The sequence below is a fragment of the Calliphora vicina genome, chromosome 2, assembly GCF_958450345.1.
Source record: "Calliphora vicina chromosome 2, idCalVici1.1, whole genome shotgun sequence".
NCBI classification, from domain to species: Eukaryota; Metazoa; Arthropoda; class Insecta; order Diptera; family Calliphoridae; genus Calliphora; species Calliphora vicina.
Genome location: NC_088781.1, coordinates 86,979,816 through 86,996,744, shown reverse-complemented (window position 1 = coordinate 86,996,744; position 16,929 = coordinate 86,979,816). Strand labels below are relative to the sequence as shown.

The following is a 16,929-nucleotide window of genomic DNA, read 5'->3' as shown; positions in this document are numbered from 1 at the left end:
TTCGGCCGATATTTCATTGCGGGCTGGCCTTCTGCCTTCTTCTTTTGCCGATATTATTTTTGACAGTATGGGGTCATTTCTCTGCGATACAGACCAATCTGCACTGGACTCTATATGCATTAGTCGAACGTCAATGACACATTCCTTTCTCTCGGCTTTTGCGCAATGCTTGCATTCCACGTTGCAAGGCCGTCTTGAGAGCGCGTCCGCATTGCCGTGTTTCAAACCCTTCCGGTGCTCGATGCTAAAGTCATAGCTCTGAAGCCGCTCAATCCAACGAGCCAGTTGCCCTTCAGGTTGTTTAAATTGCAACAACCACCTGAGGGCAGAATGATCGGTTCTCAGTTGGAAGTGCTGACCATACACTCCAATACTGCCAGGAGTTCACGTCGCGTTACGCAGTAATTTCTCTCAGGCTTGGAAAGTATTCGGCTGTAGTAGCCTATGACCTTTTCCGTCCCGTTGATCACCTGCGAAAGCACATCGCCTATTCCGTATCCACTTGCATCGCTGTCTAGCACAAACTTCGCCCTTGGGATGGGATATGCCAAAATTGGGGCTGTACACAACAATTCCTTTAACTGAAGGAATGCCTGTTCTTGAGATTCACTCCACAGGAACGCTCGCGACTTCTGCGTTAGCTCATGTAGGCTTGCGGCAACACTGGCAAAATTCGGTACAAATCGTCGGTAGTACGTGCAAAGGCCTAGAAAACTGCGCAATTCGTGAAGATTTCTCGGACGAGGCAAGTCCTTTACGGCTCGTATTTTACCCTCATCTGTTGATATGCCGTCTGCTGTTACGCGATGCCCTAAATACTTAACTTCTTTCTGGAACAATGCACATTTCTTTACGCTAAGTTTTTGTCCAGCCGCTGCTATTCGTTTAAGGACTTCTTCAAGGTTTTTCAAGTGTTCATCGAAAGACTTCCCCATGACAATTATGTCATCGAGGTACACCAAGCATATCTTCCAGTGAAGTCCTTTCAACACATGTTCCATTAAACGCTCGAATGTGGCTGGAGCATTGCAGAGTCCAAAGAGCATCACATTAAACTGCCATAATCCATCACTAGCACTAGCGGCGCTAATTCTCCTACACATTTCCCCACATATTCCGCTAATAGCTCGTGTTCCTTGGTGGATTTATTGGCAGGTTCCGGGTTTTTCTCGCAATTGATTACTGCCTCTGCTGAAGTGCATCGACCTATTTCGGAATTTGGCTTAACGACTTTTTCAGAGCTAGACAGGTTAAGCACTCTTACCGGAACTATTCTGTTGTTGCAGGGCTTAACGAGGGCTTTTGCTGTTATAAGATCACATTTTATTTCCATTGGTTCTACCACCCAAAAACTGTTGTCCTCACAATCTTCCTCCATACGAGCCCACACTAAAGTTTATGACTGTGGTGGCAGTTTCTGATGATCGACGGTAACTAGCCTTCTCACTTGAGTCTTATTTTCATATCCGACGTCAAGGGGTATTTCCACATTTCGCCAAATCATAACCTTTTGTCCCATATCCAAAGTAATGCCGTGAGTAATCATGAAATCAGCACCAGTGATTACTTTGTCCACAATATCGGCAACAATAAATACATGATTGACGCTAACATTGACAATGGTTACTTTCACATTTACTTTACCATAGACAGTGGCTGGCTCCCCAGTAGCTGTGAGCATGATTACCCCACGTAATGGTTCAATTGTGTTTTTGACTAAATCGGGCTTGACGATGGACTGCGACGCTCGTGTGTCTATAGTAAAAATGTGCTTCTGACCGTTGATGTATCCACTAGCCGTAAGATTGCTATTTTTCTTCTGCATTACTGATATGGAGATTGTGGGGCCCTCAGATGTGGGAGCTAGCTCTAGCACTATGGGCTCGTTTTAGTTTAAAGGTGATTCTTGTGACGATTGATGATTTGACGGCTGGTTGTTTCTTGGAGGCGAAACAGATCTGGTTCGTTTTCTCGGTGCTTTGCAGTTTCGCTGAATATGACCAGATTTACGGCAATTATAACATTTTACTCTGGCTTTGCTATGCTTATCATTAAACGCCTCCAAGACCTTTTTTAATTCGTCGACTATATTTCTCTCGTCTTCAGCAACAACCTCGATATTGCGCACCTTGCATATTTGCGGCTTTGAAATTATTTTCGCCGTTTCTTGCGCCAGTGCAAAAGAGACTGTTTCAGCAAATGATGGTTTAGGTATAGCACAAACCGCATGTTTTATTTCAGGATCGCGAATGCCATTGACGAATGCCTCTATCTTGATATGGTCCAAAAATGGGTTGTTCTCCCCTGGATAAGTAAGCTGTAGCAAACGCTCGAATTCCAACGCAAAATCTTGTAGCGTCTCTTGGGATTCTGCACTCTACCACGCAATTCCATTCGGTATAATTCTTTTTTATGTCCGCCACCGTACTTACGTTGTAGCGCCTCCATTATGTCATCATAACAATTTCTGTTGCTTGCTGGCACGCTTTCAAGAACTACTGCGGCATTCCCTTTTAAGGCCAATATCAATTCTATAGCTTTTTCTTCATTGTTCCACATGTTTCTAATGGCAACTGTATCAAACTGGAACTTGAAAACATTAAATGGAGTGCTGCCATCAAAACTAGGGGCCTTTATTCTGCTAGATGCTTCTGAAATAACTCGCACCGGTCCATCTTGGCATTTTATTTCTAGGTCATGCAGTTTTTGATCAACACCATTTTCTAAATCTGACACCTTCTTGTCAATACCATCCACTCTGCTGTTAAAAGCTTCAGACATTTCCTGAATTTTCTCTTCTGTGACTCTAGATGATTCTTGAAATTTCGCTTTCATTTCAGCTAGGAGTTTCTCGTTGTTGACTTGAACTTCAGCTAATAATTTTTCATTGTTGACTCTAGAAGTTTCTTGAACTTCAGCTAACAGCTTCTCGTTGTTTACTTGAGTTTTTTCTAAGATGGTTCTAGAATTTTCGTTCAATTTCGCTTCCAGGTTCTCGTTGTTTACTTTAGAAGTTTCTTGAACTTCTTTAAATTTCTCCATCATAACAGCAAACATTGTGGATAAATCCATGCTGCTTGTTGTTGCACGGGTAGAAACTTCCATTTCTTCCTTATACTCAAATTCGTAAGCACCGATGTCAATATCACGCCGCTTGAATTCGTCTCTTCTGCAATTCTGCCTTGTTACCTGCTGTTGGTAGCTCCAACTTACTCAATTCTTTCTTGAGTTGTTCAACTTTTAGTTCCTCAAACTTCATGCTTATTAATTTGCAATCCCACTTCTGACACCAATTGTTACGTTTTAACCTTTTCAAAACGCTGATTTATTTCCTTTAAATAAACCGGATACTTTTGATTGCAAATAAAAGCCGTTTAGTAGTTTAAAAATTGTAACAACTCTTTATTTATTTAAAATGTACAACAACCACAGAATTAAATAGCCACTCAATGTTTTTTTATACAGGTTTATAAATTCTCAGAATTACAGACACAATTTATAATGTACACGAATTTACATGAAAAAAACATAACACACTTTAAGGCACTTAGATGATGTTTCTTCGAAAAGAGTCTCTGATCAACTCAATAACGACTGCAACCTCTGCCACTATTTATAACACTGCATTACCATCTAGAAAGCTCTTTAACTGTCAAAGTTCGAATATTCTAGATCATACGCCATCTGTGGTGTACTTTCTACAATGTTCTTTAACTGATTATTCGAACTCGAATACAGCGTTGCCAACTTACAATCAAATCAACTGAAAGCTTTTATTTAACAATGCCCACAGATATGTTACAGTTTTACAGCACTGTTACTTGAAAGCATTATGCTACTTTTAAATCAGCAGTTAAAATCGTTATATTTGAATTCAAGTACAATTTCGTAACAATATTTTAATAAGAAAAAAAAAATTTTTTTCAATAAAATTTACAAATTTTGTTGTTTGATTTTGTGATTTTTGTGATAGGTCCCACTTCAATAAAATATTCAATTGACTTTATGAATTTTGTAATTGGATTTGAATTTTTGTTTTTTCTGTAGCCTCGTCGCAACGTGGCTCATATCTCAATTTCATCGGCCAAAAGTCCAACTTTTTGTTAACTCCGATTTCAAAAATTTTAATGCCATTCAATAGTACACTAAGGTAGCCAAAAAATTAGATAAAAATATTATCAATTGTGTGCGTGGCATGCTGTTAAAGTCAAATATTTTATGTTATTTTATAAAAAAAATGCGTAAATTTGATTAGAAGTAAATTATCATTACTCGCAAACTATTATCGATAATTGGATGATTTTTTTATTGTTCTGTTGGTAGAATAATGGTCTTTAAGAACTGGTATGATTTGTCACTGTACCGTTTACACTTACTGTGTTATTAAATGTTTTCACAGGTAGTCAAATTTGAATTTCAGTGGAATAAAAGTGCTTAGGGTCAAAAGGGGTTAAACAAATTTTACTACCAGGAGAAAGGCCAAAGTGTCCTCTTTAAGCCCGTATATACTTGTTGACCTGTTTTGACCTGTTTTTTGAACACTTTTCTCATTTGAATGAAATTACTCCCAACTTGTTTTTCTATTTTTATTTTACATGGTCATATAACTGGCGCAAAGTACAAATTGCAATTTTGAAGATATTGCGATAAAATTTGGCACATAAATTTGTTTCGGCCCGAAGACGAAGCCTATTGAAAGTGACTGAAATCGGTCTATTATTTTACCTAGCACCCACACAAATTTTCTCCCGAAATTAACTTTAATTTATATAGGTATCTACACAAATTTTGCTCTAAATAAGTTTTATATAAACTGAATCAAAGTCACCTAATTTTATGATGATCGGTCCATAATTAGTCATAGCTCCGATATAATGCCCGCTTCCAAAAATCACTTTAACGAGTATAAATCTCTTAAAAATGTTGGTATAAACACAAAATTCAACAGAAATAACTTCCATATATACGTAAATCACACGACCTAATTTCATGGCGATCGGTCCATATTAGTCATAGCTCCCATATAAGACCCGCATACGAAAATCATTTTAACGACCATAAATCACTTAAAAATTTTGGTATAAATATAACATTCAACACAAATAACTTCCATATAGACATAAATCACACGACTTAATTTCATGGCGATCGGTCCATAATTAGTCATAGCTCCCACATAAGACCCGCTTCGGAAAATCAGTTTAACAAGCATAAATTTCTTAAAAATGTTAGTATAAACATAAAATTCAACACAAATAACTTCCATATAGACGTAAATCACACGACCTAATTTCATGGCGATCGGTCCATAATTAGTCATAGCTCCCATATAAGACCTGCTTCCGAAAATCACTTTAACGAGCATAAATCTCTTAAAAATGTTGGTGTAAACACAAAATTCAACACAAATAACTTCCATATATACATAAATCACACGACCTAATTTCATGTCGATAGGTCCATAATTAGTCATAGCTCCCATATAATGCCCTCTTCCGAAAAACATAAACCGAAATAAATTATAGTGTAGGGTATTATATGGTCGAGCTTGGCCGAACATTCTTCCTTACTTGTTTTTATCTGCTTACAACTTTTTTATAAGTAAAGCTGGTGCAAAAAATTAAAAAAAAACGCATTTTCATACTAAATGCTATAAAAAATTAAAAGTTCAATTTTAAAGTTAAATTGCTCAACAACTGCTGAACCGATTTTAATAAAATTAAAACTGGAGAAAAATTTCTAAAATATCTCTATCGGTTCCAAAATTACAGAGTTTTGGCCGATGAAAACCGAAAATGAGCCACTGTGTGCCGTCCCATCTGCCAACATGGATAAAGCACTAGGGTGACCCTTAATAAACGAAAGTTGGATTTTGGTCATTCTCACCCCTCAGTTTGGTGAACATTAGTAAAAAAATCATCCTAAAAAAATTTTAGGTAAATCGGTTGGGGTTAAGGCTTAAGGTTGGGGGCAAGCCCTCTGAAGTTTTGAGATGCATTTACAAGGAGAAAAATGGATTTTTTTCAGGTTTTGTAAAAATTTTGCCATTAAAAAATTACTTTTGCAATTTAATTTAAAAGAATAGAAATGTGTACATAATTGTCTTTCTAATGAGACATAAAAAACAGAAATTGGTCAAAAAATTTTAAAGTTATTTTTTAATAACTTTAAAATTTTTTTAATTCTCCAGGCCATTAACGTGCCTCAGGCAACTAGAACAAGAAATGTAGGAACAAAATTAACATATTTTGATAATATTAAAGTAAAAGCTCAGTTTTACTTAAAATATATCCATATTTACTAGTATATGAGTTTTTGTCTTCGTAGGATACCGTTAACCTATTCGATGGTATGACCAAAAAAAATTAAATTTTTAACGGCAGTTTCAAAACTCCATTTTCAAATTTTTAAAATTTTTTTAAACAAATTTCAGAATTTTTAGATCATCTCATTGGGATTTATTGAGAAGATAATAAGGAATAAAAATGTGAAAAAATTATGAAAATATCTCTTATAGTTTTTCCGTACCTGCGATTCCAAATATTTAAAAATTTGACATTTGACCTTCACGATTTAAGGGTTAACGTTTTCCGATTTTAGTAAAAGTTTCAGAGTATATTTATAATTATTTGGACTATAATATTCTGAATCAGTTTTGCTTAAAATTCATAAGAGTAAGGAAATAGAGCTCATTCGCCAAAAAAATAGGCCTTATTATGCCCTGTTGCGACAAGCAACACAAATGTTTAATTTATATATATATAAATTAAACATTTGTGACCGATAAAGTCCAATTTCGGGAGGACATTTGTATGGGGGCTAGGTTAAATAATGGACCTATTACAGCCAGTTTCAATAGGCTTGGTCGTTGGGCCGAAAAAAACTATATTTAGCAAATTTTATTGAAATATCTTCAAAATTGCGACCTGTACTTTGCGCACAAGGTTTACATGGACAGACAACCAGCCAGCCAGACGGACATCGTTTAATCGACTCAGAAAGTGATTATAAGTCGATCGGTATACTTTAAGGTGGGTGTTAGACTAATATTTTTGGGCGTTACAAACATCTGCACAAATGCATTATACCCTCCCACAGTGCGGCCAAAGGCACCTTTGTCCGTCCAAAAGTCGAAAAATGTACAAAATTATCCACAAATTGGTATATGGGGGTTTTTGGGGTCGCTGATTTCGAATCCGTTATCAGAATTATCAAATTCAAAATGGACGACCTAATATGGCGTCATTTCATACGAACAAACTTGTAAAAAATTAAATGAATTTGCTAATTGATTAAAGGTTTTTGTTTTGATATTATTAGGGTATATAACTTTTCAGTTATATTTAAATTTACAATGGTGAAATGCAATATGGCGATGTTACATACTAAAATGCATACGTATTTGTGTAGCTCTACCTTAGTTCACGTTTTCGAGAGTTTACTGTATATTTATATATATAAATGTGGTGTTGCATTTTATGTTATTTCATGTACATCATAGCGTACCACCTTACAAGCAAAAAAAAAAGCTAGAAAGTATTTTTGCAATGTTTTTGCCGAACGTAGGGCAACTTGCAAATACGTGCAGCTGAATTTTATTTTATTTGTTAAATAATACTTTGACTTATTATCTCCAATAGCTTAGAGAGCTGGAAAAAGCTGGAAAAAAATTTCACTCGATCACATCAATTTTGTTTAAAAAATAAGAAATAGTCCTTACATATCGCTGTCAAACAAATTACTATTTATAAATTTACATTCAGATTTTGATTTCTCGTATTGTACTTACCTTCAGCTGTAGAATCCATTTTGTTTCGTATGATTTGCTTGATTACAAAAACTTTGACACGTGTTTAACGGAAACTCCTACTAGTCGGTCTTTCCTACGGTAGTGTGCCATTCGTGTGAAGGCCTCATTCAAACTGAAATTATGACGGGCATTTGAGGTAAGGGACCTTACTCTGATAATTTTTCATCTGCTAAACTAAAAACTTGTTTTTTCGACTTTTGGCCGGACAAAGGTGACTTTGGCAGCACTGTGCCTCCCTACTATGGTGGTGTAGGGTATAATAAAAGTGTAGTTACGTCCGTTTGCATTTAAGGTGATGACATAAAATTATTCAAAAAACATTCCTAAAAGAATTTTGTGTTGAAATATGTTTGTTAATTTGACTAAATTTAATAATTATGTATATAATCTTATATAATGAATTAAATAATATTCAAGTTCGATGTTGGTTATTATTCTCAGTTTCATGTGAAATTCTTCTTACAAAAAAAGACTAAATTCTTAGACATTCAATCCAAAAAAAGTTTCAGTGACATTTTCTTCAGATTCCGATACAAATGATTAAATTTAAAAATTACTTAATAACACTATGCAACAAATGAAGACTTTTGGAAAAACACAAGATCATGACAGTATATACTACCAAAGAGTAGTAAAACCCTATACTCAGTTTGTCCATTTTGGTGACCGATTTTTTTTTATGGGCCCCCAAAGTTTCTGAAAATCAGTGGGGCCTCTAAATAAGGTATTATCAGTTTTTGTTTAACAGCTAATTCAGACTTTGTGGTACGGCTTAACTTTATATGGCAATAATATAGCTAAGAGACCGCCAAATAAATTTTGTTAAAATTTGTTTACAAAAAATAGCTTTTTCGTGCACTTTTGTTGAAAAAATATAGAAAGAAAATTTTTATTTTTACTTTTTTTAGAATAACTACCAGCTACGGTAAATCTGAATAACTCTTGTGAACATATCAATGCAATCCGAACATATCTAGGTATTTATATCTATATATATAAAAATGGATGTTTGTATGTGGGTATGTATGTATGTTCCGAATGAACTCAAAAACGGCTGGACCGATTTTGATGAAATTTTCAGGGAATCTTCAGAATAGTCTAGCGGGTAACACTGTATGGTCAGATTTTTGATTTTCGGTCTGTGGGCGGAGGGGCGTGGCATTATAAAATTTTTACATTATACCGCTAATGCCATCTATATATATAAAAAACGGCTCTACCGATTTTGAGGAAATTTTCAGGGAATCTTCAGAATAGCCCAGCGGATAACACTGTATAGTCAGATTTTTGATATTCGGTCTGTGGGCGGAGGGGCGTGTACAAATCTTTTTTTTACATTATACCGATAATGCCCTATATATATAAAAATGGATGTTTGTATGTATGTTCCGAATGAACTCAAAAACGGCTGGTCCGATTTTGATGAAAATTTCAGCGAATCTTCAGCAACTCTGTAAAGTCAGATTTTTCATTTTCGGTCTGTGGGCGGAGAGGCGTGGCAAAATCAAATTTTTTACATTTTACCGCTAATGCCCTATCTATCTATCTATCTATCTATCTTCTATATATATAAAAATGGATGTTTGTATGTGGGTATGTATGTGTGTATGTATGTTCCGAATGAAGTCAAAAACGGCACCATCGATTTTGATGAAATTTTCAGGGAATCTTCAGAATAGCCTGTCGGATAACACTGTAAAGTCAGATTTTTGATTTTCGGTTTGTGGGCGGAGGGGCGTGGCATTATCCAATGTTTACATTATACCGCTAATACCATCTATATATATAAAAAACTTCTGGACCGATTTTGATGAAATTTTCAGGGAATCTTCAGAATAACCCAGCGGGTAACACTGTAAAGTCAGATTTTAGATATTCGGTCTGTGGGCGGAGAGGTGTATACAAATCTAATTTTTACATTATACCGTTAATGCCATTATATATAAAAACAGATGTGTGTATGTATGTTCCATATGGACTCAACGGCTGGACCGATTTTGATAAAATTTTCACGGAGTCTTCAGAAAAGCATAGCGGGTAACACTGTAACAGATATACATACATAAATACTTTTTTTTATTTCCAACGTTCAAACAATGAAAATTTTCATTTTGTTGCTTAACATCATTCTAAAAATTAATGATTTGGTGTAAAAGAAAAAAAGGAAAACATTCCAACACATGTCCGCTACTATAGAAGTTCTTTTATATTATCAATCGATGATAAACAATTTTGTTTACTCTTGCAAATTAGGTGCATGATTAAAAAATTTCCATATGAAATCTATTAAAAAAATAATATTTTGAATAACTCTCCGCATATCACTTTTAATAAAAAATAACGGTTTTATTCAAATAAAATTTGTTTTCGAAAGGGCATATACGTCTAGAGTCGCAGAAACGGGAAGAGAACGAGATTGACGGCTTCAGCAAATGCGTCGCAGTGCATCTTCATCGAGTGCTGCAGAAACACCTCAACAGCATATAGTTGTTTGCTCCCGAATGACTCGATCAAGAGAAAGAATCGATTTAAAGTTGCCCGGATTTTATTACAATAAGTATGATGACTACAGGAATCACAAGGATGTACTAATTAGCGCAATGAACAAACATTACTTACATTGCAGCATTTTGAAGTTCCCTAAGGAATCCCCGGGAATGTGCTGTTCGAACGGTAAAGTTATTCTGCCACCAGTTATGAAGCCGTCTGAGTTGCTACTAAGTTACATTTCTGGCGCCAATCCTATTTCCAAACACTTCCTTCAAATTATCCAAAAGTACAACACATGCATTCAAATGATGTCGGCTTCATGCCCACCTTTAAAGTTCAAGGCCAAATGTACCACAGATTTGGATCATTGCTCACGCTTCCCAATGACTATACGAAAAATTCCAATTGATCCCTCCACAAATGAGATTTCATTTCCGGACTTCTGCCAAATGCAAATGAATATTCAAGACGTTGTCAACAAAGTATTCCCAAGTCTTACAACGAACTACAACAATTCGGATTGCCTGTGGGAACATGCAATTTTGGCACCAACAAATAATGATGTTAACAAGATCAATAAGCAAATACTATTGAAACTGCCTAGCAAAACAATAAAATACAAATAGATTGACACAGTAATGAACGAAGAACAAGCCGTCGATTATCCTACTGAATTTTTGAATTCATTGAATCACCGACTTTGTCCGAAACTGTATATTAAATTCGAGATGCAATATAAAAGAGATGTTTTCTAAGGGCCAGCAACGCGGACCGGGTTCAGCTAGTACATATATAAAAATGGATGTTTGTATGTGGGTATGTATGTATGTATGTATGTATGTTCCGAATGAACTCAAAAACGGCTGGACCGATTTTGATGAAATTTTCAGCGAATCTTCAGAATAGCCAGGCGGGTAACACTGTAAGGTCAGATTTTTGATTTTCGGTCTGTGGGCGGAGGGGAGTGTAAAAATCCAATTTTTACATTATTCAACTAATGCCATCTATATATATAAAAAACGGCTCTACCGATTTTGATGAAATTTTCAGGGATATTCGGTCTGTGGGGGGATGGGCGTGTAAAAATCTAATTTTTACATTATACCGATAATGCCCTATCTATATATATAAAAATGGATGTTTGTATGTATGTTCCGAATGAACTCAAAAACGGCTGGTCCGATTTTGATGAAATTTTCTGGGAATCTTCAGAATAGCCTAGCGGGTAACTCTGTAAAGTCAGATTTTTAATTTTCGGTCTGTGGGCGGAGAGGCGTGGCAAAATCAAATTTTTACATTTTACCGGTAATGCCATCTATATATACAAAGAACGGCTGGACCGATTTTGATGCAATTTTCAGGGAATCTTCAGAAAAGCCCAGCGGTTATCACTGTACAGACAGATTTTTGATATTAGGTGTGTGGGCGGAGGGGTGTGTAAAAATATAATTTTTACATTATACCGCTAATGCCCTATCTATATATGTATATAAAAATGGATGTTTGTATGTATGTTCCGAATGAACTCAAAAACGGCTGGACCGATTTTAATGAAATTTTCAGCGAATATTCAGAATAGCCTGGCGGATAACACTGTAAAGTCAGATTTTTGATTTTCGGTATGTGGGCGGAGGGGCGTGGCAAAATCAAATTTTTACATTATATCGCTAAAACCATCTATATATATAAAAAACTTCTGGACCGATTTTGATGAAATTTTCAGGGAATCTTCAGAATAGCCCAGGGGGTAACACCGTATAGTCAGATTTTTGATATTCGGTCTGTGGGCGGAGAGGTGTGTAAAAATCAAATTATTACATTATACCGCTAATGCCATCTATGTATAAAAACAGATGTGTGTATATATGTTCCATATGGATTCAAAAACGGCTGGACCGATTTTGATAAAATTTTACGGAATCTTCAGAAAAGCATAGCGGGTAACACTGTAAATCATACTTTTATTACAATAACTATGATGACTACAGAAATCACAAGGATGTACTGATTGGCGCTATGAACAAATATTACTTACATTGCAGCATTTTGAAGTTCCCTAAGGAATCCCCGGGAATGTGCTGTTCCAACGGTAAAGTTATTCTGCCACCAGTTATTGTTTCTAAGTTACATTTCTTTGAAATTATCCAAAAGAACAACTCATGCTTTCAAATGACGTCGGTTTCATGCCCACCTTTAAAGTTCAAGGCCAAATGTACCACAGAATTTGATCCCGCTTCCCAAGTACGAAGTTCCTTCAAATTTATTTCACTGGAAATGAAGCTAAAGAAGCCGAACGCTATCAACAAACATGCGCTGCAACTTTCTCAAAACAATTGTCGGACATCGGAAATGGAAAAATTCCAATTGATCTCTCCACAAATGAGATTTCATTCCCGGACTTCTGCCAAATGCAAATGAATTTAAAGACGTTGTCGACAAAATATTCCCAAGTCCTACAACCAACTACAACAATTCGGATTGGCTGTGGGAACATGCAATTTTGGCACCAACAAATTATGATGCTAGCAAGCTCAATAAGCAAATACATTTGAAACTGCCTGGCGAAACAATACAATACAAATAGATTGGCACAGTAAAATGAACGAAGAACAAGCCTTCGATTATCCTACTGAATTTTTGAATTCATTGCAACCAACCCGAATGCCACCACATGTATTAACATTGAAGGTTGTATCAACGACTTTGTCCGACACTGTATATTAAATTCGATGTGCAATATAAAATGTTTTCTAAGGGCCAGCAACGCGGACCGGGTTTAGCTAGTTCTAAATAGCTGTCAAAAATCACTTTGTAGCTTAAAAATTTTAGTTTTTTACTATTTTTTGACTCTAAAACAAAAATTTTTTGTTAAAAATGTATGTTCGAGTATATACTTCTCTATTGTGCTGGAATAACGAAGAATGGGCAAATCATTATCGGTATGATCCGGGCGCATCAGTTTATCCAATCTTGATCACGCAAGACCGGCTTGATGCAAGATATGAAAAAACATTAAAATTTTTGAAAGTGGTCAAGGTTTGTGGAGCTTAAGAAGAGTAAGTTTTTGATATCGGTGGAAACCTTATGACTTGGAGATTGAGATTTTAGTAAAATTAATTAATTTTGTGTTTTTTCGGACGTATTTTACCTTAAAAACTAACAATATTATAAAATGGTGATTTTCCATCAAGAAAAATAAAAACTTTGAATTAATGTAAAATTCGAACAGTTACAGACATCACAATAAAATTTGGAAGTAATATAGATCTAAATGTTCTTAAGTCAATGGCATCACTAATGTTACCATTCTTTGTTTTCAAACATCGAAATTCCTAAAACGGGGGAAATGTGTTCCAAAAACTGAGATTTTTTAGAATATAGCTCACTTTGAAGTTATTTACAGTATGATAGTAAAAACGTTTTGTATGTATATAACCAATATATAGGGCTATACAAATATGATGAGTTTTTGTGGATCGGCGCTTTGCGTTTTTAGAATTGTTTTGTTCAAACCTAAAATTTTGTTTCAAAATTGGCCAAGTTTGGATAAGGTTGGTGGGTACAATGTTCGCTTAAGTTAGTCAAATTTTACTTTATACTTTTTTGCATTAAGTTCTCTTTCCAGATCATACAAAAATGTATAAAGCCACGAAGAAAATTAGTTTTTTATAAAAGAAAAAGTATGGGGACTTTTTTGGGAAAAAACTTAAAAAACACGCAAGTATATAAATATATAAAAAGATGCTTCAACTTTGGTTGAGTGTAACTTTTTATAGGTACGAAATAATTGTTATCAGATTTGTTTTATTTTCTTTAGAATTTTATCGCATATATACGTCATATATAAAAAACAAATTTCCACCTTTCGTAGGCCCATCATATATAAAATACAAAAAAAGATAGAGCAAAATTTAAAAAAGAAAATTAAACCTAAATATCTCTTGAACTAACAGAGATAACCTACAGATAAAAGCATATTTCTCTAGATCTATCTATCTTTTTAATTTCAGCTCATTCGGATCACAAATGGATTTTTAGCGATTTTTTTTTAAATGTGTGACATTGAGGGTCCACTCACTGATCCCCATTCCGAACACTTCAGCCGAGTAGATAATACAGCACAACATAGAAGTGTGGACTTGATCATACTATTTTAACAAAAAATCTTTGTTTTAGAGTCAAAAAATAGTAAAAACGAAAATTGTTAAGCTACAAAGTAGTCTTTATTTCTACGTTTATACGTAGCCTATTCGCAAAAAAAAATTATTTGCAATTAACTAACTCACTGTTTATAAGTCGGAAAATTTATGTTTTTATGTGATGCCGGATGGTAAACTTTAATAAATTGGTAGTAATGTTTTTGAACAAAATATGATACATTTTTTATTTTTTAAATGCAAAAATGATAGAATCTAAAATTCATATTTGTCTCGCAATCCAATTAATGCAAAAACACAATGAAATATTTAAAAAAGTCTTAATAAACTAAAAATGATAAAACATATGGCAATGCTTAAAATCTTATTTGCAAATAGTGTCGTTAATCAGGAATTGTTTTCGTGAGTTAGCTATTCGCAAATAAAAAATTAATTCACTGTTTATGCGGCAAATTTTTCTAAATGCAATATTTTTATTTACGAATAAGCCGTGCGTATAAACGTAGTATATGTGCTATTTAGAGTGATTAAACACGTTCAGAATGCATTGATATGATCTCATGAGTTGTTCAGCTTTACCGTAGCTACAACTTTGCTAAATATTGTTAGTGAAAAATTAGGAGACCCTGGAATTTATTCTAAAAAAAGTAAAAAAAAAAATTTTTCTTCCTATATTTTTTCAACATAAGTGCACGAAAAAGCTATTTTTTGGAAAAAATTTTAACAAAATTTATTTGGCGGGCTCTTAGCTATATTATTGCCATATAAAGTTAAGCCGTATCACAAAGTGTGAATTAGCTGATAACCAAAAACTGATGCCACCTTTTTTAGAGGCCCCACTGATTTTCAGAAACTTTGGGGGCCCATAAAAAAAAATCGGTCACCAAAATGGACAAACTGAGTACAGGGTTTTACTACATTTTGGTAGTAGAGTCGAAACTATATAGTCATGATCGTGTGTTTTTTCACTGTTGCACTGTGTAATTAAATGACGCAAGAAATAAAATATAATATAATATTTTTTTATATTCCCGAAAATTTTTCTGACAAGAAGAAGAAAAACTACAGATCAAAATGATCATGATTTCATATTTGAAGATATTTTTCAATTGATTGCAGAGTTTTTTAAACACTACTAACACATTTCCCTTTGCTTAATTTTTACAACAGATATTTAAAACTACAACCAATAAAATTTCCATTGTTGGATACGATGGAATATCTGCAGCTAAAGGATTTCATCACTACCTGAAGTACTATCTTCATAGAAGTATTTATTGGTACAACAAGCCTATATATATTGAAGATGACATCTATTTGCCTTATGTTAATATAACATCAAAATCTTTTAGTGATGTTATTTATTATCAAAATGTCTGCACATGGGGTTACAGTTTCATATGGTGGAACTGGTCAAAATGGGTTGAGCACATTGATTGGATGGCTATGATGGGAATAGGTCTTACTATAGCACCCATACAAGAGCAAATATGGTATGAAACCTATTTAGAATTGGGTTTAACGGAAGATGAAATAAATTTGCATATGTCAGGTCCTGCATTTTTACCATGGTAAGCCAATATCTCAAATATTGTAAAATAATTTATTTATTCAACTTCTATTTATTGCAAACTTTTTTACACAAAAAAATCCTTAACTACACACAAAAAATTCTATAGGTTACAATGCCTAAAAATATAGTATAAATTCAACTAAGCGCAAGGGTAGAATGGCATTTACAAAGTTATTTAGTAAATATGCCAAAAATTTTAGCTGATTTCCTTGTTCGAAAAATCAACAAAAATTTTGGTTAAACTCACTTATAAACTTTTCAAAATTACAAATGATAGCAAAGTAAATTTATTTATTTATTTTATTTTTGGTAAATTATCTATGTAATAAAATATCTGTTTAGTTAAATTAACTATTTTTTCTATGCTCTAGTACTAATAACAATAAAATGTATTTTTTATATAATTTATCTTTATTAAATAATAATAAAAAGGTTACATTAATGTTTAGATCTCATAAAAGTACTTATGGAGTAAAATGTTACAAACAAATTTATGTGCAAAACAATTACTATCCAACCCTATGAATGTGAATGGTACTATGTGGAATATTCATCTCTATCTCTTGATCTGTTTCAGTACTAGTCATAATATACTTAACAACTAATTGATTACAGTATCACTAATTTTTACTGTACTGGAACAGATCTAGATATAGAGATGGACATTCCACATTCATAGGGTTGGATATGAATTATTATCTAAATAATAAAAATAATTAATTAGAAAAACAGTGGTTGGTTTATAGCGATGTTAAAGAAGATGCAAAGACGAAAAATATTTAAAAGGATACTGATTACAAACAACATAACATATTACAAAAATTGCATTGATTCATTTTGTGGATTGCAGTGGCCAGTATGACCCATGTTCTTCACGAATTCTCTGTAAAAAATTAAAT

General features: G+C 34.0%; 1 protein-coding gene across 1 annotated transcript in view; it reads left to right on the top strand.

The window, feature by feature from the left end:
- Window positions 1–16,929, top strand: part of Naglu (N-acetyl-alpha-glucosaminidase) — a 103,805-nt gene that overhangs the window by 76,253 nt on the left and 10,623 nt on the right. Inside the window, exon 3 of the mRNA XM_065500164.1 lies at window positions 15,628–16,028. Within this exon, the coding sequence (XP_065356236.1) occupies window positions 15,628–16,028 (401 nt within the window). The remainder of the gene's footprint in view (window positions 1–15,627; window positions 16,029–16,929) is intronic.